This window comes from Nycticebus coucang, chromosome 3, assembly GCF_027406575.1.
Source record: "Nycticebus coucang isolate mNycCou1 chromosome 3, mNycCou1.pri, whole genome shotgun sequence".
Taxonomy (NCBI): Eukaryota; Metazoa; Chordata; class Mammalia; order Primates; family Lorisidae; genus Nycticebus; species Nycticebus coucang.
This window is the reverse complement of record NC_069782.1, coordinates 76,177,614-76,201,378: the sequence shown is the minus strand read 5'-3', so window position 1 is coordinate 76,201,378 and position 23,765 is coordinate 76,177,614. Positions and strand designations below refer to the sequence as shown.

At 47.8% G+C, this 23,765-nt stretch overlaps 1 protein-coding gene across 3 annotated transcripts in view; it reads right to left on the bottom strand.

Moving 5' to 3' along the window:
- The window catches only part of TMEM72 (transmembrane protein 72), a 30,383-nt gene extending 7,977 nt beyond the window's left edge, over positions 1 to 22,406 (bottom strand). The window contains exons 1-3 of one of the 3 annotated variants that reach the window (XM_053586260.1): positions 21,996 to 22,405; positions 3,507 to 3,573; positions 7 to 78 (exon numbers count right to left, since the gene is read on the bottom strand). In XM_053586260.1, the coding sequence (XP_053442235.1) occupies positions 7 to 78; positions 3,507 to 3,573; positions 21,996 to 22,065 (209 nt within the window). In that variant the 5' untranslated portion in view covers positions 22,066 to 22,405. Of the gene's footprint in view, positions 1 to 6; positions 79 to 3,506; positions 3,574 to 21,995 lie in introns of all 3 variants that reach the window. The other 2 variants (XM_053586261.1, XM_053586262.1) reach the window with 2 other exon arrangements.
- Between the last annotated feature and the right edge of the window lie 1,359 nt (positions 22,407 to 23,765).

Below are 23,765 nucleotides of genomic sequence, written 5' to 3'. Positions count from 1 at the left end.
ACTTACTGGAAGCAGTTGGCCAGCAGCTGAGCCACAAAGTACGCCCCTTCGCATACAGAGACAGCGGCTCCTGTAAACCTACAGGTGGAGACAGGTGAGGGAGGCTGGCCCTTCTGACCCTCCCTTCGCTATCCCAAGGGTTGTCTTCTCACAATACCTGGGCCTCCTGAGCATCTATGGCCTGCAGACTGATCGGGCTGTTTTGATCTAAAAGTGTCTCTCAGATCACACTCACTAGGGATGGTCCTGGGCCAGGCCACGTGGTGGAGGAGGTGAGATCTGGGGCTCAGAGACTAGGGAGGAGGAAGTTGCAGGCAGCAAGGGGATGGGCTGCACCCTGGCACCCTGGGCGGACACTGACAGGCACGTCCTTCTATCTACTGGCCATAGACCCAATACCCACTGCCTGGTATTCCAGCCTTAAAGCTGGATCTGTTCCTTGCTCTTCCTTTCCCCTCTTTTCCCATCATCCAAATAGTCACCAGGACTGCTGATTGTACCCCTTAATTTCCTTTGGAACCATGGTTATTCTCTCTGGCCTTCCGGCTTTGCCTGGGTTCAGCCCTGCTGCCAGACCCCTGAAGCACTCCCCTGGCTCTCCCTGACCCTGGCCTTGTCTCCTGCTCCTTCCCTTTGTCACACCAGACTGCCGAGGGCTCCTCTGACCCTTGATTTCCATCATACTCCTCCTGACCCAGAACGCTTCCAGTGTGGTCCAGGAACTCTCCAGTTAGAATTTGCTGGGGAATATGTAAAATAGGTTCCTGGGTTACCCCTAGAGTTTGCATATCAGAACCTTTGGAAATGGGGCTTATAGGTATGTTTGTGGAGAGTCTCTATGGCTGATACAGTGAAATTTCTGAGTATGTGTTTTAAAGCCATTCAGAAACCTTCATATTTCTGTCTCTATACAAGAAGCTATCAGGTGCTGCGGGGCCTTTGCACAAGCTACTCAACTTTGAAAGGCCTCCCTCTTCCCTCTCAAGTCTGTCTGTGACCTGTTGCTTCTCCATGATATGACCAGGGCTACCCGTCTGTGCATTCCCTCCACGTATCCCAGGCCCCACCTGGGTTGGGCTTACTGTTCAGTGCTCCATAAATGTACACGGCAGTGAATGAGTGAGAGTTGCTGCTGCTGTGTGGGAAGGTGGCTCAGAGCCACGATGTTGCCATTGCTACTCATCAGCTGTGTGACCACAGGTATAAAGCTAGGCCATTCCATGCCTCAGTTGCCTTGTCTGTAAACTGAGGGTAGTTATAGTGCTTCAGTAGTAAAATTATTATAAGAATTAAGTGAGTTGATATTCGTCAAGCCTTTAGGATCAGAACTGGCACAGAGATTATATAAATGCTAGTTATCTTCTCTCTCTCTCCCTCTTTGTGACCATGTAGGACTTGATCCCAACTTTCTCTGACTCTTTCTCTAAGCCTCCCAGAGTCTGCCTAACTCTTATGGCTCAGTTTTATAATAATAACTGACATTTATATACTGATAATTATGGGCCAAGCACTGTTGTAAAGGCTTTACAAATATCAACTCATTCAGTCCTTGCAAAAATTTTATTGTAAGTACTATAATTACCCTTAGTTTACAGATGAGAAAACTGAGGCACAGAGAGGTTAAACTTCTTGTCTATGGTCACACAGCTGATTAGTAGCAGGGGTAAGATTAGGACCCAGCATTTAGAGTATAGAACCTGTGTGTCTAAGACACACACAAAAGCACATGCCTTGTACAATAATCAGCATTGCTTTTTTCTATACCAGAGACAGAGGGAAAAATTAAACCTTGGGGAATAAAGTGACCCATTTAGACTTCCTGTCTGGTGCTAGTGAATGGCTGGTAGGGACAGATAGGGCAGGCCATAGGCAGAAAACATAAACTAGTTCAAAGTGAGGGGAAGAGGACCCGAGGCTGGACCGGACCACCCAGTGGCCAGATGGGCAAAGCAGTTTGCATTTACCTGCCATGGACCTGACCTGAAATGTAGGCTCATACTACAGAGGATGAAGGCTTGCCTGCTTCTGTGGCCAAGGAAAGAGTCTATAAGACACAGAGGGCATTCAGAGCAAAGTGAAGTCACTTCTAGTCAGCAGGGGCTCCAAGCTCTGGGCAGCTTCCCAGGGTGGAATGCTAGAAAGGAACATTCAGCTTCGAGAATACTAAATTGGGCAGGAGGTATTTGGGTGCTCCATGGAATTGGCAAGGCATGGAGGTGAGATGCTGCAGGTGTGTTTGTGAAAGAGTGAGAAGCCCCAGTTGTAAATGATGATGAGAAATAAGGCAGTGACTAGAGATGACATGGTGTGGACTGGAGGTGGTGGGGGCTGCTGGAAGTTGTTGGAGAGCTCTCTGTGTCTAGGTTGGAAATGGCCTTGGAGGGAGCACCAAGGCTGGGAGCCACCAAGCATAGAAAGAGGCTGCCTGAGGCAAGCAGAAAGGGGAAGGTGGGATGGACAGGGAGACACAGGCCAACTGCTGTGATGAGGGTGGAGGTGGAGGCTGAGGGAGAGCAGAGGAACAGCCCTGGGACCCACCTGGACCAATTATTACCAATTGTTACCCACAACTTCTCAGCTCAGTAAACCTGTCAGCCCCTGGGGGGCTGAAACACACAGGCTTCTTGTATAATCAGGAAGAAACTACTGGTAGCCCCTCAAGGATGGGGCTGCAGGGATGCTGTCTTTCTTCTTCCCCCCATCGCATTGCTAAGTGATCTCTTTCCCTCCAGAAGGTGTTTGCAGAGTCAGGTAGTGGTGAAGAAAGGACCGCAGCTGGGGAATGAAAGGGGCTTGGGTGCGAATTTGAGACCTGCTGCTCCAGTGATGTGGACTGACAGCTGCTTCCCTGTCAGCTGTCTGTAATTTCCTCATCTGTAAACTAGGCCAATGAGCACTTCTCCCATGGTGGTGCGAGTTAAATAACCAAGTGTAAATAAGGCATTTAACTGTGTTTGGCATGTATAGAAGTTTAAGTATGTATTCTCTTGACCTGACTCCTCTCCCCCAACAAGAGCTCAGTTGATGTTTGTCAAATAAGGAAATGATTGAAGAGATGCATGGATGGATGGGTGGATGGATGATTGGATAGGTGGGCAAATGGATGGGTGGGTGGGTAGGTGAGTGAGTGTTTGAGTTAATGGATAGATGGATGGATGAATGGATGATTGGATGGGTAGGTGAATGGATGTGTGTGTGTATGTGTCAATTAGTGACTGGTTGAGTTAATGGATGGGTGAGTAGGTGGATGGATGGGTAAATGGATAGATAGATGATTGGATGGGTGGGGGGAAGAATGGGTGGGTGTATGTATGGGCAGATTAAAGGATAACTGGTTGGTTTATGGGATGGTCTGCCCAAATCAGGAGCTATCCTAGAAAGCCTCTTTGAAGCTTTCCACCTCTGGGATAGGATGGAATAATTGGGAGGGGGCTGCTCTGAGTTAGATGGAGGGTGAGCTGGAGCAGAACTTACAGGAAGGGAGGGGCGCATGCACACATACTCACAGCAGATAGAAAGCCAGGCTTTTGAATTGCCCCTGGAGGAAGGTCTCAGTTCCCACGCCGATCAACACTAGAGGTCAAGAGGAGATGGCACAGTGGGCCTGGTGCTCCACACCATAGCTCTGCCCTGCTGAGGGCTCCTGGGCTACGGAGTGAGCCTTCTCCATGAAGACTCAGAACCAGGATGGATTCTTCTCCTTATGCCATAGGCAGCGGTGGCTGGGAAGGTACAAGGGACCTGGGAACCTCTTGGATTCATCCCTGGAAACCCCAGGCAGAGCCCCAGAGATCTTCTGATCCCCCCTTGCCAGAGCGCAGGTGCTGCCTCTTCTGCCACTTGGTCATGCATCCACCCGTACTGCCCCCAGGGGCTGCCCACACTAACATGTCACTAGCTCCTCAGTTCCATGTCTGTGATCCTCCCCGTGTGGTGGCCCATGCCACTGTGTGCTGTGTGTCTGGCTGCAGTGCTCGGCCACAGGAAGCCCGCCCAGCCGGTCCCCTCGCCCAGGTCGTGGCTTCTGCTTCCCTTGCTCCTGCATCTGGCACTCTAGGCTCACTGCTTTGGACCAAGTGCTGATTAACCCCCTGGGGCCTCACTCCAGCCGGAGATGCTGCTCCTCCTGGGCTCCCCTCCTGCCCTTTCTTGGCAGTTGGTATTGACATTCCATTTGCTCAGGGTTAATTTAGTCTCAGACTTGCCTCTCCAGACTCTCTGGCTCCAAGTGCTTTCCTCCCAGGGATTCCCTCCACCAGCACAGCTGGGACCCTGTCCAGTAGGGTAGAAGCATCCCATGGGCAGTGCATCAGTCCACCGATCGCCTCTTTCTGCCCTTGACTGGTCACACCCTGGGCACCCAGCACTTCTCTCTCTGGGCTCTGATGGCACACCCTGCTGTGTGCTGGAGTGTGGCTTCACCCTGACTCCCTCGCAGGCAGCCCAAGACCGTGGCTGGGCTGTTGGCCTTGGCAGCCTGTGTGTGGTCATAGCTTTGTTGCTGCTGCTCAAGGGGGCTGCTGCCCTGGGTGCTCCAAGCTGAGGGGAACCCTTTGTCCACTGCTGAAATGCTGTCTCAGTGAAGCCACCAGCATCCTCCTCCTCATTCCAGGAGATGGTGGTGGAAATACTTGGGGAGAAGGGAGCAGTGTGCTCTGATCTAGGCAGGGAGGGAGGTGGTTCTGTTTCCTGAGAGGTGGAGGGAGGCTCGGGTGCTCTGGCGTGCTGGCTTGGGTGAGGGATGGCAAAGCTGGGTCAGCCCAAGTGGAGTCCAGCCTTGCAGGACACTGAAGAGCTTACATGTGATGCTCACACATACAGCCTGCTCCTCATAGCAGCCCCGTGGCACAGGGAGTCCTGTTCTCTCCACTTTACAGAGAAGGAGAATGAGGCTCGGTGACCTTGTGTAGCTCACTCGCAACCTTGTGTAGGACACAAGCTAAAAGTGAGGACTCAGAGACCAGGCTGAGACTCCTGGCTCCTGAAAGTACACAGTTTGCTGGCACCCATGTCTGCCAGTGTGGGTGTGTGGATGTGTGTATGTGTGTCTGAGCGGGCATGTGAGTGTGCCTATATGCAAGTGTGGGAGTTTATGTGTGTGATTGTGAGGTATATGACTCTCCGTGTGTGTGTGCATGTGTAGTGCTAGCAAATGGCCATGTATTTCGTTTTCACTATGTATTTTGTTCTATTCTCAGCACTTAGGATTTATTAACTTCTTTAATCCTTGCAAAAATTTCATGTTAAGGTACTATTGTTACTCCCATTTTACATTACAGGAAACTGAGGCACAGAGCATATAAGTCCAACCAACCAAGCAGCAAACCATGGATGCCTAACTCAGATCTCATATTTGCCAGTAATAGCTAAGCTTCCATTTCACCAATATACCTCCTGCAGGTAAATGTTATGAGGACTCAGTGAGCTAATTGATGGCAAGCACATCACGGGTGCTCAATGAATCACTCACTCATTTTTGGTACAAGGGTCCAGCCCGCTTCAGGGAGGAAGTCTTCCCACCCTAGCTTGGGGAAGACCTTGGGCTCAGGGCTGATGCGTAGGGCTGTGCACTTGCGCGGAAGGTGGGGCTCCTTCACTGGGTAGTCAGGGCGGTTCTGGGTGGGCTTGTGTTAGATGACCAGCAGATGGCAGGGAAGAGTTTTGGGAACTGAACTCCTTCGCCTGAGTCACAGCCATCTGGGGATATGGAGAGCTATTTTGATGCCTTCTGTTTTGTATATTTTAGACTGAGATGAGGGGTCAGCAGTCAGGGGGGCACTGGATGAGCACTGCAGAGGCAGTGTTGGTTTGCATTAAAACGTCAAGGTAACAGCAGTAGGGAAACAAGAGGTGAGTTGGAATCCCAGTTCTGTGTGTTATTTCCTGAGTAAACTGGAGAGTACTTAACCCATCCAAGATGGGTTTTCTCATCTGTGGAATGGGCAGAATAAGTTATATCTCAGAGTCGTTGCTCTGATTAGAGATAATAACAAGTCTGGAACACACAGCTTTTTGCCTAATAGATGTCAGGTAACCGATGCAAAAGGGTGGCTCCTCAGTCCCTCCAACCACTGCCCCTAACCTCTGCCCTGCCAGCTTTCCCAGCTTCCAGCCAGCCACTGTGCACAAGGGGAGTGGGGTCACTCTCCACAAAGCTTGGTCCCAACCTCAGCTGCGCAGATTCTGCACGCCTGGGGACAGAGGATGCCCTTTGGATGGAGGAGGAGGGTGTAGGGAGTGAGGAGTACACATCCTCAGCCCGGGTGCAGCTTCAGGGGATCCAGTGGGGTTCCCATGGGAGGACATAAGGCTCTTTGACACCTGGGCCAAAGGGTCACCTCCTTTTTTTTGAGACAGAGTTTTACTTTGTCACCCTTGGTAGGAGTGCTGTGGCCTCATAGCTCCAACTTTTGGGCTCAGGTGATCCTCTTGTCTTAGCCTCCCAAGTAGCTGGGACTACGGCACCTGGCTATTTTTAGAGATGGAGTCTTGCTCTGGCTCTGGCTGGTCTTGAACTCCTGAGCTCAAGCAATCTACACACCTCGGCTTTTCAGAGTGCTAGGATTACAGGTGTGAGCCACTGCACCCGGCCTTTGGGCTGCCTCCTTTTGATTGACCCTTCAGTTCTGGGGTTCATATTCCTGGAGGCACGATGTCCTTCTTCTGTCCCCCACATGGTCTGTCTGTGGCCTCAATCTCAGGCTGTGTCTGCTGGGAGCTGCATGCACATACTCCTTGGCATGTTCCTGGCTGCTCTTCCTATGATGAGGCCATCTGCTCTTCTGTGGTGTCTTGTTGGGGGTGATTTGGGGTCAGGCCCAAGGTAGGCTGCAGTCAGGCATTAGGTCATATTTGGGTGTGCTTGGTCTAGCAGGGGAGATGCATTTGAACTGAACAAAGTGCCCACAGCGAGGACAGCAAACCACACTGTACCGGCAGGGAAGGGGGTCCTCGCCTAAGAGCTCTGGGGTCAGATGAGCAAGGGGCTCTTCCTGGGATTACTGGGAAAGAAGGCATAAAAATGATTAAACCCAGCTAGACCAGCAAGGTAGGCAGAAAACGGACATGTGCAAGTGTCCAGGCATTTCAGGAAGGGGACTCTCACGGCAACAAGTCATGGAGGCGAGTTTGCCTCTGGAGCAGGGGCACAGTGAGGTGGACAGTGTGTGTGGACTGAAGCCGGGGTGGTGGTGGTGGGGGCTGTTGGGTATTTTGAAGCAGAAGACAGCCATGTTCAGACTGCTGTTTCAGGAAGCTCCCTGACGCCAGGCAGAGGGGCTCAGAGACTTTGGCAACACTTGGCAGTGGCTAAGGGACAGAGCCCAGTTCTGAGTGCTCCTGGCCTCCCCCTGTCCTGGCTCACTGGCACCTGCTAGTCTTTTTGTTGGCCTTGGCTTGAAGCTGTGGCTCTGGCTCCTGATGGTGTGGCTCAGGTGGCCCTGTCCCCCTGTCTGCACAGCAGGGCACTTGGCACAGGGGCCTGGGAGGAGGCAATGTGGTCTCTGTCTCTGAAAAGGAGGCTTCCCAAGTAAATAAGCACAGGGTATGCCCCATCATTGCCAGTTGGATTTTTGGCCTTTTCTGGGCAGTGGAGGGCAGATGTGTGGGCTGGTCACAGGGAGCCAGAGGCATCTGGTTTGGATGTGGCTGTGCCAACCCTGCTGATTTTTTTTTTTTTTTTTTTTATTGTTGGGGATTCATTGAGGGTACAATAAGCCAGTTACACTGATTGCAATTGTTAGGTAAAGTCCCTCTTGCAATCATGTCTTGCCCCCATAAAGTGTGACACACACTAAGGCCCCACCCTCCTCCCTCCATCCCTCTTTCTGCTTCCCCCCCCCCATAAACTTAATTGTCATTAATTGTCCTCATATCAAGATTGTGTACATAGGATTCATGCTTCTCCATTTTTGTGATGCTTTACTAAGAATAATGTCTTCCACTTCCATCCAGGTTAATACGAAGGATGTAAAGTCTCCATTTTTTTTAATAGCTGAATAGTATTCCATGGTATACATATACCACAGCTTGTTAATCCATTCCTGGGTTGGTGGGCATTTAGGCTCTTTCCACATTTTGGCAATGGTAAATTGAGCTGCCATAAACAGTCTAGTACAAGTGTCCTTATGATAAAAGGATTTTTTTCCTTTTGGGTAGATGCCCAGTAATGGGACATAGACACTTGGAATCGAATTGAACACCAAGAAATGAAACTAACATCTTACAACCACCTAATCTTTGATAAACCAAACAAGAACTTACCTTGGGGGAAAGACTCCCTATTCAATAAATGGTGTTGGGAGAACTGGATGTCTACATGTAAAAGACTGAAACTGGACCCACACCTTTCCCCACTCACAAAAATTGATTCAAGATGGATAAAGGACTTAAACTTAAGGCATGAAACAATAAAAATCCTCAAAGAAAGCATAGGAAAAACACTGGAAGATATTGGCCTGGGGGAAGACTTCATGAAGAAGACTGCCATGGCAATTGCAACAACATCAAAAATAAACAAATGGGACTTCATTAAACTGAAAAGCTTCTGTACAGCTAAGGAGACAATAACCAAAGCAAAGAGACAACCTACACAATGGGAAAGGATATTTGCATATTTTCAATCAGACAAAAGCTTGATAACCAGGATCTATAGAGAACTCAAATTAATCCACATGAAAAAAGCCAACAATCCCTTATATCAATGGGCAAGAGACATGAATAGAACTTTCTCTAAAGATGACAGACGAATGGCTAACAAACATATGAAAAAATGTTCATCATCTCTATATATTAGAGAAATGCAAATCAAAACAACCCTGAGATATCATCTAACCTCAGTGAGAATGGCCCACATCACAAAATCTCAAAACTGCAGTTGCTGGCGTGGATGTGGAGAGAAGGGAACACTTTTACACTGCTGGTGGGACTGCAAACTAGTACAACCTTTCTGGAAGGAAGTATGGAGAAACCTCAAAGCACTCAACCTAGACCTCCCATTCGATCCAACCCTGCTGATTTTTAACAAAGTGCCACCACCTGCCATGCACCATAGCAGATCCTCTGCCTGCAATTTAATCTGAACATGCCCTGAGGTGGGAACTATCAACCCTACAACTCATGGGAACATGCAAACAAGTCTCCTGGAGATGGAGCATCTTGCTGATGGAACACAAACAGTCAAGGGCCATGAGAAGCTAGGATGTGGCTTCAATTCCCAGTAGTCCTGAGGCCCCAGGCAGGGGTTGGGGGAGGACTGGTGTGAGAATGATGCATGTGGGGAGGACATTTCCTTAGGCCCTTTGTGGGCACAGAAGTGGCTGTTTGGAGAGATGTCATCCCTGTTGTTATTGGCCGTGGACCCCTGTGCCCCTTCTTCAGCCAGCTGTGGATGGAGTTTTGTAATATCTACATCAGCCCAAGGCAGGAAGCCACCTCTTCACTGCTTCAAGCTGTGGGTTAGTGTGGAGACAGTCTACTTGTCCCTTACCCTAGGCACCTGGCAAGGAGCCCTCATTCTGGGCAGAGCATTCTTTTGACAGTCAGGAGCAGCCATGGATGGAATCTCCTCTGCCAGGGCAGTTCATTCCATTAGTCTCCTGCAGTCACAGACCCTCATTCCCAGTGTGTCCTCTGTGCCAGGCCTAAGGAAGGCACACGGTTGCAAAGTAAATACCCACTGAAGCCTGGGAAGTCTGTCCCCACAAATGGAGAGATGTTGAGCGTGGAAGCAGACCCAGTGCTCTGGGAATAGGACAAGGGTGTCTCTATTCTGCATGGGAACCAAGGAAGGCTTTAAGGAGGAGGAAGGAGGAAGGCTTTAAGGAGGAGGAAGGCGGGGTGAAGCTGGGGAGATGGTACAGTCTGGAATTGTGCCTCCATGCATAGGAAAGGGGGAAAACCTTGACTCTGGTGCTTCTCTTGTAGCTTCCAGGGCTGGGCAAGATCACAGAAATGCATGAACTCAGGAAATAGTCAGAGCCAAAGCACCAGAGGAACCACCTCAGCTACGTCAGGGAGACCAGCCCACGACCTGAGCCTATATTTTGACTCTTCAGGAGCGAGCATTCCTCCAAGACCACATGGGTCTCTGGCCTTCTCTCTCAGCTCTCAGCGTGGTTGTCAGGAAGCTAACACCCAGGCTCCTAGGTCCTGCATCATCCGTCCACAGGCTCAGTGTCTGCACAGCATTAGAGGTGCAGGCAGGAGTGTGGGTGGGACCTGGGTGGGCGTGGGGTGCTCAGCTTAAAATAAAGAGGTGCTCAATGTAAAATTAATGGGGCCCTCATTGTAAAATTAAGGTGATGGCCACTCAAAGTTTGAGGTGGCACTCAGTTCCAGGGCCTTGCAGGGGTGGGCTAGGCCCTTTCCTGACCCTGAGAGCGAGTAGCTGTGGTCCTGGCACCCCAGACACTTAGGTGGCCCAGGGTTTGAGGACTTGTGGCTACTTATGGAATTTGGCTGCACACTGGCCTCCTGCCTTCTTCCAGGGTAGCCTGGCTGGTCTGTCTGAAACTCTGGCTTCACAGGGCTCTAGTCAAGCCTGAAACTGGCCAGCATGCGTCTGCTACTCATTCTAGGAAATGACCCTGGATGTTTTCCTTGAGCTGGGTCCCCAGACAGAGGAGCTGACCTTCTATAGTGAAGACAAACAATGAGACATTGCCTGCTGCCCCACAATTAGAGCCCCATTACAACAAAGGATTGCCCCCCAGAACTGCCTCCATCCTGCCCTGCTGTCCTTCCACTGCAGACAGAGAATGCTGGGCTGCCGCCCAGTGCTACTACATGTTGTCGTCACACCAGTGAGTCCTTCTGTCCCTTTTTGTCATCTCCATTTCAGGCTCCCCAGTCACCTTCGGCCTTGCCCAACAGAAGCACCTCATGCTTACCCTCCCACCCCAGTACAGCCCACCCACACCTCTGTCCCACTCCCCCTGCATTGCACCTGGACGGAGCCATTCACAGGCAAGCCTGTCCTCTCTCAGCCTGGGGTCTCCTCCCTTCCAATCTCTGTCCCTTCTAGCTGAGCTGGGTCCAGCCTCAATACAAGCACTTTCTTCTTCCAGAGGCCAAGGCTTGCTTCTGAATTGCCTGCCTGAGCAGTTTGTTCTTGTTAAGGCTTAGCAGGGATCCTGGGCCAAGAGGCCGTGGGCAAGGCAACACTGTTTGAGTCCTGGAACTCTGCTCTCCCAGGGAGGATGGATGAAAGCTAGGGCAGGGCTGTGCTGTAGCAGAAAGAACAGGAGATTTGCAACAGGAAAGCTGAGTCCCAGGTCCTCAGGAAAGACATAAACTCTGGTATGCATCATCTTCTGGAAAACAAGGATAATAAAAATATGCATAATGGTGGTGTCCAGTCTGTTCAGTCTTAGTAAATGATTGAGTGTTGTGCAAATGTAGCTGATGGCTAGTAGACCTGTTATAAGAGGCAGACTCTTCCCATCAGTATTCTCAAGGGGAAGAAGAGGGTTTATTCTCATCCTCTGCTTCCATTAACGCACATTTTTATTGTGGCCAAAGAGCTCTTGCCTTTGCACTGATGCTTTTCATTGATTTTCCTGTCTTGGTCACTTCTCAAGGTCTAGTTGTGATGCAACGAGATGTCACACATCTAGTGTGACCCATCCTCCCATCTATCTCAACATCTCTTGTTTAACACCCTCTATAACCCTGCTAGGGACACGAAGAGGCTCAGGCCAGCGTGTTCCTGAGCCTGGGGCTGATTGCGGTGCTGCCTGATGAGGAGATACCCTCTGGCCTCGGGCTGGTGCTGCTTTTGCCTCAGGCTGGCATCCTGGTTGACTGTTGCTTGTCCATTCTGGCCACAGGGGTTGAGTTTGAGTTTGCTGAAGGCAGCCTCCCAAAGCACTCTGTGGTATTTATTGCTTCTCTTCATTTTTTTTTGCCCACTGGTTTCAGGATCTCCAAGGACATCTCAGAGATCTCAGGGAAAGACGCTGCAAGCTGATGTCAATACCTGGGGATGGCCCAGAAGTAGTCACAGTGCTTTCAGAGGTGAAGAGCTAGATTTGTACCATTTCTAAGAACACAGAGATGTTGGAACTAGTTGATACAAATTCACTGTGACGATAAGGTAGTAGCCATAATCCTCTTAACTCAGAAGTTGTGGCAGGTACTACTAAGCGTAGCAGGGAATTTTACCTGCTTGTTGAGATCATCTGACATATATGAGCCAGGGTTCTGTGATAGTGTTAGAAAAGATTTCATGATAGAAATTTCTGGACATTCAGTCGGAAGAGACTTCAGAGTGTGGTGCGGCACTCACCACCCTCTAATGCTCTCACAAGCTTGTTTGGGGAAAATTACTCAAAGGTAAAAGAGTCCACCCATCTCTACTAGGTTTTGTAAACATGAGCTGTAGACTAAAGCAGAACAGCCAAGGGGTCTTATTTATTTATTTTTTGACCCAGTAGAAGTCCCTGTGATAGATTGCAATGACCTCCCCAAACCTTCTTTCTCCTTGGTATCCAGTCCTTTTGTTATGTGACTTCACAGTCCCTTGACTTAGGGAAAAGTCTGTTTCTCACCTCCTGAATCTGGGCTCAGCAATGTGACTGGACTCAAGTTTAGCCATGAGCTGGACTCAAGAACTGGTCTGTCCTCTGGTGCCTCTGCCTCCTCCATGAGCTTATGCCTGGGCAGGGGAGACACAGAGGCAGTCTCCCTTATCACCCCAGCCAAGGCCAGCCTAGCCAAGCCAACAGGAGGAACACACCCAGAAAATGCTAACGAAACTGCCTAGCCTACTCACCTGGATGTGTGAGGTAAGAGCTTATTGCTGTAAGCCACTAATGTTTTGCAGTTGTTTCACAGTATTATTTTAGCACAGTTAACTGATATACCCACTTTGGGAAAGATTTGTGAGGGATAAATGACATATAACTACATATATTGAAAGTGCAATTTGATAAGTGTTGACATATGTCTATGCTCATGAAACCATCTCTACAATCAAGAAAACGAACATCTCTATCACCCCTCAAATTTCTTTGCACCTCATCATTGTAATTTACCTTCCCACCCTTCTGCCTACCCCTGGGTGTGAATCTGCTTCTTGTCACTACAGATATAATTTGTATTTTCCAGCAGTTTAAATAAATGGAATAATACAGTATGTACTTAATTCTTTGGCTATTTTATCCAGCACGATTGTTTCCAGACTCACCCGTGTTACAGAGTGTAACAATATTTCATGCCTTTCTATTGCTGAACCATACTACATTCTTTATAACTCACCTTTTGATGGACACTTGGGTTGTTTCTAGTTTTTGGATATTACAAATTAAGCTGCTATGATATTCATTTGCAATGTTTGTATGAACATATGTTTTCTCTGCCCGGAGCGTATGGCAGGTAGATGTTTAACTTTTTATGAAATTGCCAAACTGTTTCCAAAGTGATTGTTCCATTTTTACAATCTCTTAGCATGAGAGTTTCATGTTCTTGCTAATATTTCAACACGTGGTATGCTGACTTTTAAAATTTTAATTTAAATGTATGCAATTTTAATTTAAATGTATGCTGACTTTTAAAATTTTAACCATTTAATATGTATGCAAACTTATCTCATGGTGGTTTTGATTTGCATTTCTCTAATGACTAATGATGTGAAACATATTCTCATGTGCTTATTTGTCATCATATCTCTTTTGCTGGCTGTGTTTTTATTATCCTAACATTACATTCTAAAGAGAAATTTTAAAGTTGGATGATGTCCAACTTACGAATTCTTTTATGGATTAAACTTTTGTTAATGAGTCTAAGAAATCTTCGTCTACCCCATAACTGAGGTCTTGTCCTATTGTTTAGAATTTTTGTAGTATTAAGCTTTACATTTAGATCTGTGACCCGTTTTGAGTCCCCCCTCCCTTTTTTTTTCTTTTTGGGTATATGGTACAAAGTATCAGCAAAAGTTCATTTTTTTTTTTTTGGTAAACAGATATCCAATTATTCTAATATCATTTGTTGAAAAACTATTCTTTTTATACTGAAGTGCCTTTGTACTTTTGTCAAAGCTTGGTTGTTCGTACATGTCTAGGACTGTTTCTGGGCTTTGTTCTCTCCCATGATCTGTTTGTTCTTTTGTGTCAATACTTCACTTTCTTGATTTCTGTAGCTTTTCAACAAGACTTAAAATCAGGTTGTGTTAATCCTCTGATTTTGCGCTTTGTTTACAAAGTTGTCTTGGTTATGTTAGAACCTTGGCATTTCCATGTGAATTTTAGAAATAGCCAGTCAAGTTTTAGAAAAAAGGCCCTCTGGGACTGTGATTGGAATTGCATCAAAACTTTAGAGTACTGGGGGGAGAATTTACATCTCGACAATATTGAGTCTTTAGAGCCAGGCATCCTCAAACTTTTTAAACGGGGGTCAATTCACTGTCCCTCAGACCGTTGGAGGGCCGGACTATAGTTTAAAAAAAAAAAAACTATGAAAAAATTCCTATGCACACTGCACATATCTTATTTTGAAGTAAAAAAACAAAACGGGAACAAATACAATCACACGACCTCATGTGGCCCGCGGGCCACAGTTTGAGGACCCCTGTTTAGTCTGAGGAACAAGGTCCTATTTATTTAGTTCTTCTTTACTATCAGCAACACATTCTAGTTTCTAGTACACATGATCTCTTTTTAACATCTTTTGTCAGATTTATCATTAAGTATTTCATATTACTGACGTTATTTGAAAAGAATTTCATTTTCTAATTGTTGCTGGTATATGGAAATACAATTGATTGCTGTCTATTGGTTTTGTCTTCTGCAGCCTTGCAAATCCCTTTATTAGCTCTAGTATGCTTTTGGGTAGCTTCCATCCGATTTTCTGCAAACAGTGATATCCTCTGTGAATAAAGAGTGTTTAGTATCTCTTGCCAATCTATATGCATTTTGTTTCTCTTTCTTGCATTCTTGCACTGATTAGAACCTCCAGCACAATGCTAACTGGAAGTCCAGAGAGTGAACCTACTTGTCTTGGTCCCAATCTTAGGAGAAAGACATTTGGTCTTTTACTTTTAAGTAGGTGTATGCTTTCTTTATAGATGATGCAGATGTCCTTTTTAGGCTGAAGAGATTTCCTTCTGTTACTCGTTTGCTAATAGGTTTCATCATTTGTCAAAAGGTTTCTCTGTATTTATCATCTAAATAAATGATAACACAGCTTTTCTTTTTTAGTTTGTTAATATAATGTCTTAGTTCACTTGAGCTGCTGTAACAAAATATCAAAGACGGGGTGGCTTATACATAGCATAAATTTATTTCTTACAGATTTGGAGGCTGAGAGGTCCAAGATCAAGGTGCTAGTAGATTTGGTGTCTGAGGGCACCACCAGTGTCTTCTCACTGGTATCTGCCATGCCAGAAGAGGCAAGGAAACTCTCTCAGCACTTTTTTTTATAAGGACACTAATTCCACTCATGAGGGCTCTGCTCTCATGATCTAATCACCTAATACCATCATCTTGGGTGTTAGGTTTTCAACACATGAATTTGGGTTCAGTCCATAGCAGATTTTTCAAATAAAACGGCCTTCCATTTCTGAGATAAATGTCACTTCATTATGATATGTTATCCTTTTAATACATTTTAAATTATTTTGCATCTGTGCTGATGAAGGGTTATTAGTCTATAGTTTTATTTTCTTATAGTATCTTTGCCTAGTTTTGGTATCCATGTAAGTACTGATTTTATAGACTGTTGAGAAGTGTTCCCTTCTTTCAAATGATAGATATTATCTATCTATTCTGGAATAGATATTATTTCTTTCTTAAATGTTGATAGATTTTGCCTGTGGGACCATCTGGGGTAATACCCCACTTTTTGGTGATGACATTGTTAGACCACCTGGGATAATACCCCACTTTTTGGTGATGATGTTGTTTATGAGGAGGAACTCATTGGTACTACTGGGGATAGTGTCTTCCTTGGGTCCTAGACTAGGATCTTCCTTGTAAGGACCACTGGAAGAAATTTCTCCTAGGTCTTGATGTCAGGGGTACCCCAGGTATTTGATTTTTATTCTTTCTTGGTGTTCAAAAATAATACATGTGGTCGCTCTTCCACAGGGCAGCTTTCTAGAAGATAACGACCATGCCTCCCTCTGTCTTCTATCCACGCCACATACGCCGTGCTTCTTACTTTGACTTTGACTTGGCTTAAGGTAGAGTTCTTTCTCCATAGCATCAGCCACTTATGCTTGACTATGTCCCTTTCCTTCACAGCCTTTTCAAGAGGCCGAACAGAACAGAATTGTCTCAAGGGCATTCTTGAAAGAATTGTCAGATCATGAAAAATAAGACAGGGTTGCCATCTTCCTTCTGCTTGGCTCACTAGATGTGATGGAGAAATAACCAAGTTCCTGGAGGCTGATCTTAACAGCCCAAGCTCAGATGTGAAGGAAAATGTCACCCAGTATAAAGGCTTTTATAGTCTAGCCTCTCCCTCTCTGGTCATGTGCTGCTTTGCTCCTTTCCTCTGATCTTCCCTCTTTCTCCATCCCAGAAGAGGAGCTGATCACTCTATTACATAGTACATAGTTTCTGTGTCCTGCATGTTCCTCCAAAATTAACCTGTACTGAGTGAGCCTGAGTGAGAATACATGTGCCGGGCAGTTTGCTGCTTTAATCATTGCTTCATTGAATCCTCACAGCCACAGAGGGCAGAGACAGTGGTTATCCCCATTTTGTAGATAAGGTAACTGAAATCTGAAGAGGTTATATGATGTGCCTAAGATCATGTACAGTAGGGCAGGGCACGGATCCTCTCTCCAAACACTACACTGCCCTGCCTGGTGCTTGAATGTGCATTTACTAGTTGCCTCCCTGGTAGGCCTCTGCTGCTCTGGGGCAGAGATTCTTGCAGTCTTAATCCATGTGTCTACACAGCAAGACTGGGAACTCAGCAAATGTTTGCCAAGTGGATGAATTCTAAGTGGAATGCCATATTTTTCATCTTAAATCTAGGAGGAAGGAACAGGCACAGAAAAATAAAGAAACAAGTGCTCAAACCAATCCTATTGTCTTTCAGTGGTAGGTGGGCAGAACAGAAGGAGGGAGATTTTGTTTACTCAAGGAGACGATTGTATTAGAAAAGGAAAAACTGTCATCATTCACTTGGAAGATCTGGAAACACAATGTGGTCTCGCTTAGGTAGTAAGTCACTTGTAGACATGTTGGAGTATGTGAAGCTTTCTCAAATGGCCAGAGGTTGTCACGGGGAAATACATTTAAGAGGGTGGAAATTAGCATGGAGGGACCAAGATGTTGTGTCAGAAACATTAATTCTCTTGAAAGCTTTGAGCAGGGCTAAGGTCAAACTATACATTTGCTGTATCCTTTAAAAAGTGATGATAACACCTGGGTTTTAAATGCTTCTTCTGCCCTAATCTATACAAGTAAGTTTTCCCTTTTGAACAGTATGAGGTGAGGATGGGGGCTTCTGGGAATATGGCTGTGTCCCTCATGTAGAGAAGCAGGTTAATGGGTCAAAAACCTGGAACAAAACAAAACCCGCAAATGATCCTAGGTTGCCCCCAAGCACTTGACTTGTGAGAAACAGCACACAGAACAGGCAGATTTGCTGGCAAGTGGCTTAGTCTCCATCCCCCATGTCCTTGTGGGCTCTGCTGAGCCCTTCCTTTTAGAATACCCCTGATATGTGCTACAGACACACCAATGCTTAATCCCATTTTACAAATGAAGAAACTGGGGCTCAGCATGCTCAGGTAGCCTGGAAGAGGCCACAGAACCAGCAGACAGAGGCCTGTCTGAGCATGAAGAAAAGGACCACGAGGGATGCTTCCAGTCCCCTCCCTGCACTTACAGATGCCAGGCCCTACTGTGATAGTTCTCTCTGGAAATATTTGCAGATTTGGCTGTCTCTGGAGAGTGTCCTGGAGTAGCTTTAGCTGAAGAGTGTCGTGGTGGTGCCAATTAAAGGATGCAAGGCAATTATGCTGAGACTGAATAGGCAGGTAGGCTGAGTATCAGTGTTCTTAGATTGGGTGGTCTTTGACTATGTGCTCCTGGGGCTGTGTCTGTCCTCACCATGACCCCACCTGCCTGAGTTCATGCATGGACAGGGCTAACAGAGGGCAGGGGCACCAGGGTGCATGCTGGGAGCCTCTGTGTATCCCTGCATCTTGGGGTTCACAAGATAAGGCGGGAGGGACATGCCCTCTAACTTGATGTAGGTGGACGGCACAGTGATGAGGAGCGGGGGCTCAGGAGTAGACTGCTATCAAATGGAAACTCGCCTCTCTGCTTCCTGGTGGTGAGCCCTTGAGTGAGTTGCTTCATCTCATCAGCCTTGGTTTCTCTCTCTGTACAATGGGTATGAGGCTGAGCTTGATGATGTTTCAGAGGATAGTTAGGAGAGAGAAATGAAATACTGCATTTAAAACATGTAGCACAGAGCTTGGCTCACAGTGAACACTCAAATGATAACGCCTATCATTGGTGATCACTGCCCCAGCAGAGGCTGGAGAAGTGAATTGAAGCCCTCCAGTGTCGGCATTGAGAAGCCTCAAGCTTAGCTTCTGTGCTCTGAGGAACCTTGGGAGCCTCACCCAAGTGCCTGGGGACATTGGGGAAGCCCATGACGTCTGTGTGCAAGGACACGGGGCTGGAGGAAGAGCTTTCAGGGCCTGAGAGAGTCACTGGCTCCTGTGCAGGGGGCTCTTCCCATTCTCCTCCTGGCTGAGGAGCGGTGAAGAGGTTATCAGAGAGTCCCTGGTGGATGAAGGGTGAGAGGGCAGCTGAAGTACAAAGGGAGGCCAACCCTGCCTTCCTAGATGATGATGGGGACAGACCCTTTCTCATTTTATGGAAGAGGAGTGCCCTGGACCCCTGTGCTCCCATCTCACTTAAAACCCACTTCCCAAGTCCCCTTTCCAGTGAGTGGTCTGCGACCTGCCTGAGGCCTGTGTTTCTCACTCAGCGTATCTTTCAGTGGACACAGGAGAACCTGCTTGAGGAATGGACTGGCAGGTATTCTGACAACTGCACAGGTCTGTGCACAGTTTCCAGTTGTGTCTGCTTCTGTGGGTGACACCTGATACCACATCTCAGCAACTGAGCAACGTAGAGGGCACATCTGTGCGTGCAGAGTCATGAACCAGGCGCAGATGCACATGCAGCCTGATGCCTTCCCTGGCCGGGAGATGATGCAAATGAGCCTAGTGTGGGACAATGGTGGGAGTGGTCTGTGATGACCTGGAAGTACACTACTGCACCAAAGGGACAGAATTTTCTAATTTCAGAAACACTTGGGCTGGGTGCAGTTTGCCTATGGCCTGTTTACCCTATTTGACAGTGGTAATGAGCTGTCTGCTCTGAACCCCGTGGTGTGGGGCTGGAGGTTAGGGTGGGGCAGCAATGGCAGATAGGGCTGCTCGACATCCTAAGGAGGCTCATCCAAATGGCCTGGAAGGGGAGGAGGAGGCAGCCCAGTGCAGGGCCTCTGCCCTCCTGGTGGTGGCACCTGGGCCTGGTGCCCTCAGCATTTCCCACAGCTCTTCCTCCACTCACTGATCCCGTCTGCAGGGATCCAGGGAGAAGGCTCTTAGGCACTGCCTGGTACCTGCAGGTGACATTCTGGGTGCCCTTGGGTCATAGGCCTTTCTATCTTCTGGAAAACTGGCATGCCCTAACTGCAGGTGGATAAGGGGTCACCCTAGATCCCCTCGTCAGGGTTTCTGCAAAGTGAGAGCCACTGCTTTGAGTCTTATTTCCTCCCCAGCAGCAGTGTCCCTGTAAATGAAGCCTGAATTTTTCAACAGAGGATTTTAACAATAAAGAGGCTTAAGAGAATAAGGAATGTGTAAATCTTACACACTGGAAATAGGCCAGGAGTTCAGTGATGATGGGAGAAATTCGAGGGTTGCCCAAGAGTGCCAAAGCCCCTCTCTGTTGCTTCCCACCCATGCTCAGCACTCTAGAAAGCCCCAGAGGATCATTTAGAAATCTTGCCATTAGAAGGCAATTCATGGCCTATTTTTAGCTTGGATCTTATGTGAAAACCAAGAGGCTGGTCCATCCCATGCATTAACAGCAGCTCTTTGCACAGAGATAAGGATGTGGTTAAGAGGAGCATTATGAATGTGTGTGTATGTCTCTGTGTGTGTGTCGGGAGCAGAGCTACAGACCTTTCTGCTGATTGAGGTAAATCAGACTCTTAAACTATCTTTAGCTAATCCATTAGAAAGATAGATAAAACATCTTAAAACAGCTTCTCAGTAGGAGGCTGTCCTCCAGTCTGGGTGGAGTGTGGCTGGGGAAACAGACACTGGGATTTCCGGCATTTTACGTACTTGGAAACCAAGACCTAGAAGGAGCAAGGTGGCCTTGTCAGTAGTGGTAGACAAGGATTCTAAGCCCAGACCCGGAAACCTATTTAGGGTGACCTTCCCCTTCCCAGGATGGGCTATTGGGGATCTTGGCGGCCACTTCCTTATGCATAGGTGACATCGTTGTCTGAGAGAGGCTGGGCTGGCTCTTCCACCAACTCACCCACTCAGTGCTCTGCAGAGCAGCTCTGGACCCCTTCCTGGTGCCCACTGGGCAGGGTTTCCTACCGTGGAAGGCAGGGAAGGCTTTGGCCAGAGCCCCAGCCTTTGTGAAAATTGAGGGACCAGGTTTCCATACTGACTGTTCCTTTGACTTGCAGTGTGACCTTGGGCAAGGTCACCATCCCTGTTTGAGCTCAGGTGCTCCATCAGGTAACAGGAGGGGTGGGATTAGATCACCCAGCAGCCTTCCGGTTCTAACTCATGGCCTAGATGTTGAAAGACCCTACTAACCAACATGTGGTGAACCCACGTGCTTCCCCAAATGATCCCCCACCCCACTGAGCTCTGGAGTGTGTCATGAGGGCTTCTGCTCAAAGGTTTCCATCTTCACTTTCACTTAGCTAAGTTAGTCTCAGTTCCTGACATCCTTGATCTGTCAAAATATCTGGCCCACAGCCCCACCATCCTACAGCTCAGAAAGTATAGTCCTAGGGGCCAGGTGCTTCCCCCAAGGTCACACATGGGGCAAGTGACAGGATGGCTGGGGCTGGAGTCAGCACGACTTGAGTCTTTCCTATTTGGCAAGAATCACAAGTAGGCTTTTCCCCAGTGACTGGGAAGGGTGTGGATAGGGAGCGTCCACAGTATCCTGTGTCTCCTCTTTGTCACCTAGACATGATGGGGCCTAGGCCTAAGGGCTCAGAATAGTACCTTCTCACTTCTCAACACAGAACTGGCCCTGCAGAGGACCCAGGTCTGCTCAGGGGCATGGGCAGCCAGGGCTCAGGACTGTGGCACTTGCATCTGATCTCACTCTCTGTTTTCCTGGCTGGTTGGGAAGCCCTGTGACCAGCGGGATGAGAGAGAGGAGTCAGCAAAGGGAACTATCTCTGCCCCTGAGCCCACAGTGGAGTCCAGTAGTCAGGTCACAGACGGGGCCTGGGTTCCTCCAGAGTTTTCTGTTAATGAGGCCCAGGATGGCTTGGAGGGGAGCCTGCAACCTCCATGTACAGGCTGGCTCAGCCTGTCCCAGGGCAGAGCTGGCTGGTGGGAATTCTCACTCCCTCAGCTAGAACTGTGGTTTGAGTAAAGCAGGGTCAGTTCAGTTGACCATTTTTATAACTACAGTACAGGGGAGGACCTGAGTACCACATTTGCCTTCACCTCATCCCCATGTCCCCCTCACAACTGCCCTCCGAGGAGGTGAGGCGGAGCCCCTTGACTCATTTCACAGATGTGAACCCTGAGACTTCTGAAAGTCCTGGGCGATCCAGCACCAGGCTCCTGGCCTGAAGCCCACCCCATTACACCTGCTGCTGCTCTGCAGAGCAGTTTTTCTGGGAGTCTTGGGAAAAATTGAATCACAGAGGTCTCCACCTGTGCTCGCTGTCTCCTGGCCACCTCCCACCACTTCGGCAGCTCTGTCTGCTGTGCCACCATGCAGGGAGTGGCAGCAGGAGGTGGGTCTTACCTGCAGCAGTGGTGATGCCCAGCAGCCGGCAGGTGTATTCCAGCCCAGTCCAGAACCCCTGGAGCTTCATGGTGATGGGGCTGAAGGTAGAGTCCCAGCAGGGCAGGTTGCAGAGGCTCTGGCCCTGGGATGCTCCCGGACAACCGTGAGCAGGCAGGAGGCTGTGGCTGCCAGCTTGGGCCCCCCCCGACTGGGGCCCTGCCTTTCCAAACCAGTCCTGGCCACTGCAGCCCAGCCGAGGTGTGAATAGGGCTCACCTTCCTGGTTCCTCAGCTGGTGCCCTTGCCAGGCACTCAGCTTAATCATTACCTTGGAAGAATGACCCTGCTACTCTGCAGCTCCAGCCTGGCCTGGAGCCGCTTGGCCTGGCGCAGCCGCCTGAGATCGGTGGTGAGGGCTGGGCTGGAGGCAGCCTGGAGCTGGCAATTAACTGTTTCTGGCTGGGAGGAGGGAGCCGGGGAGCCAGCCCAGGCCCTTCCTGACCAGGCAGTGCCTAGAAAGTCACCCCTGGACTTTACACCTCGGGAAGGGGTGCTGGGGTGTTTGTCTCAAGATGGGACCGTGCACCTGGAGCTCTGCATCTGTGTGCGTGTGGCAGAGGGATATGTCTTTAAGCCTCCAGGAGAAACAACTTGTAAAATGAGTTCCAAGCTTCATTATTCTGTCTATAGGTGGATTAGAAAGCTTTTCAAGCCTGGGGCAGGTCTGGACTCTGCCCAGACGTTCTTAGCTCAGGCCATACCACCCAGAGGCCTGCCTTTATCCTTGACAGGAATCTCTGACATGGGATGGGGAAATTACTTTGATTCTTTGGGAGGGAAATTGCTATGTCAATAATTAACTGGGTGACCTTGGGGAAACCCAAAGGTATCTGTGAGCCTTAGTAAATTTTGAAGAAAATAAATGAGAGGTTTTGGCTAGATTGGTAGTTCTCAAAAGTATGAGTGTCCTCGGAGCTGTGCCAAGGAACCCAGCTGCCAAAATTGGACAATGGTGGGCTTTCACTGTTTTATAACTTTCTAATTGACATACTGGACTGAATGATACCAAGATTTTGTTTTCCTCCTGGGTGTTTTTCTGAAATATTTTACCCCTTTGCTCATGTGGGATAGACCAAAAAACATCCATAAATTAAAAACCAAACCAATCCTTGACTTATGACAGGTTTACATTCTGATAAAACCCATTATAAGCTGAAACTACTGTAAGTTAAAAATACATTTAATACAACTAAGCTATCAGACACCCTCGCTTAGCCTAGCCTACCTTAGCCATGCTCAGAACACTTACATTAGCCTACGTCTGGGCAAAATCATGAAACGAAAAGCCCTTTTTATAATCAGGAAAAGATCAAATTTCAAGATTTGAAGTATGGTTTCTACTGAACGTGCATTGCTTTTGCACCATTGTAAAATCAAAGATCATTTAGTTGAACACGGTATGTAAGTCAAGGACCATGTGTAGTATTGGAAAACTCAGGAATAGTTTGTTTTGCTTTTTCCTTGATGATGATGCTCCCTCATGTAATAAGCAGATATTTTTTGCTATTAAAATTATTTCAATTTGATTAGCTAACTTGATCAGGAATTATGGCTTTCCATAAAGACTACCATATATTTTTTTTTTTTTTGGTATTTTTCACCCTTATATGAATTAAAAAAAAATCTCTTGGCTCATCCTCAAGATTGAGCTTAGAAATGTACAATGTACATATTTTTTTCTTGGGTTAGCAGACTGTGTTTATAAGCAAACTATCCATTCCAAGCTTGT